The sequence below is a fragment of the Dinoponera quadriceps genome, unplaced genomic scaffold (genome assembly GCF_001313825.1).
Source record: "Dinoponera quadriceps isolate SergipeBrazil2010 unplaced genomic scaffold, ASM131382v1 scaffold9249, whole genome shotgun sequence".
Lineage (NCBI taxonomy): Eukaryota > Metazoa > Arthropoda > Insecta > Hymenoptera > Formicidae > Dinoponera > Dinoponera quadriceps.
Window position 1 is genome coordinate 1 of NW_014563034.1, and position 519 is coordinate 519.

The 519-nt window shown below is 43.4% G+C and overlaps 1 protein-coding gene across 1 annotated transcript; it reads left to right on the top strand.

The window, feature by feature from the left end:
• Positions 1-9: 9 nt before the first annotated feature.
• LOC106751182 lies at positions 10-421 on the top strand (the record flags this gene model as incomplete). The annotated part of the gene is made up of 1 exon (XM_014632011.1): positions 10-421. A coding segment is annotated over exon 1 (410 nt), but the record flags the coding sequence as incomplete, so codon positions are not given.
• Between the last annotated feature and the right edge of the window lie 98 nt (positions 422-519).

A 519-nucleotide genomic window follows, 5' to 3' on the forward strand; every position in this document is an offset into this window, starting at 1 on the left:
TATTTCATAAAATGTCAACTGACGAAAATCCACAGCACGAAAAATGCTCAGAGTCTTGGTGCGAATGGAAGAAGGCGCAAGCAACGGGTTCCTTAGACTCCTTTCATCATAAGCCGGCACTATCGAACGAAGTTTTTGAAGCCATCAGACCAATCTACGAGGATTTGAGCCGTGACGAGTTGCTGAATCGTTGCTTGGGAGGCTATACGCAGAACAGCAACGAAAGTTTTAATTCTACAGTCTGGCACTTGGCTCCTAAAAATTATTCAAGCGGAAAGAAAATATTACAAATAGCAAGTAACATTGCTGTTTGTAATTTTAATGATGGACTGATAAACGTTTTAAGAATAATGAAAATGATGGAAATGAACATTGGACCACAGTCCTACAACTTTTGCTTAGAGAGGGACGCTGCTCGAATGCAACGCGCGGACCGCTCTTTGACGGACGCAGCGAAAGAGGCTCGCTCTAGCATAAAAGCGTCCAGGAAAGAAAACGAGGAGGAGTTTAGCAACCTGG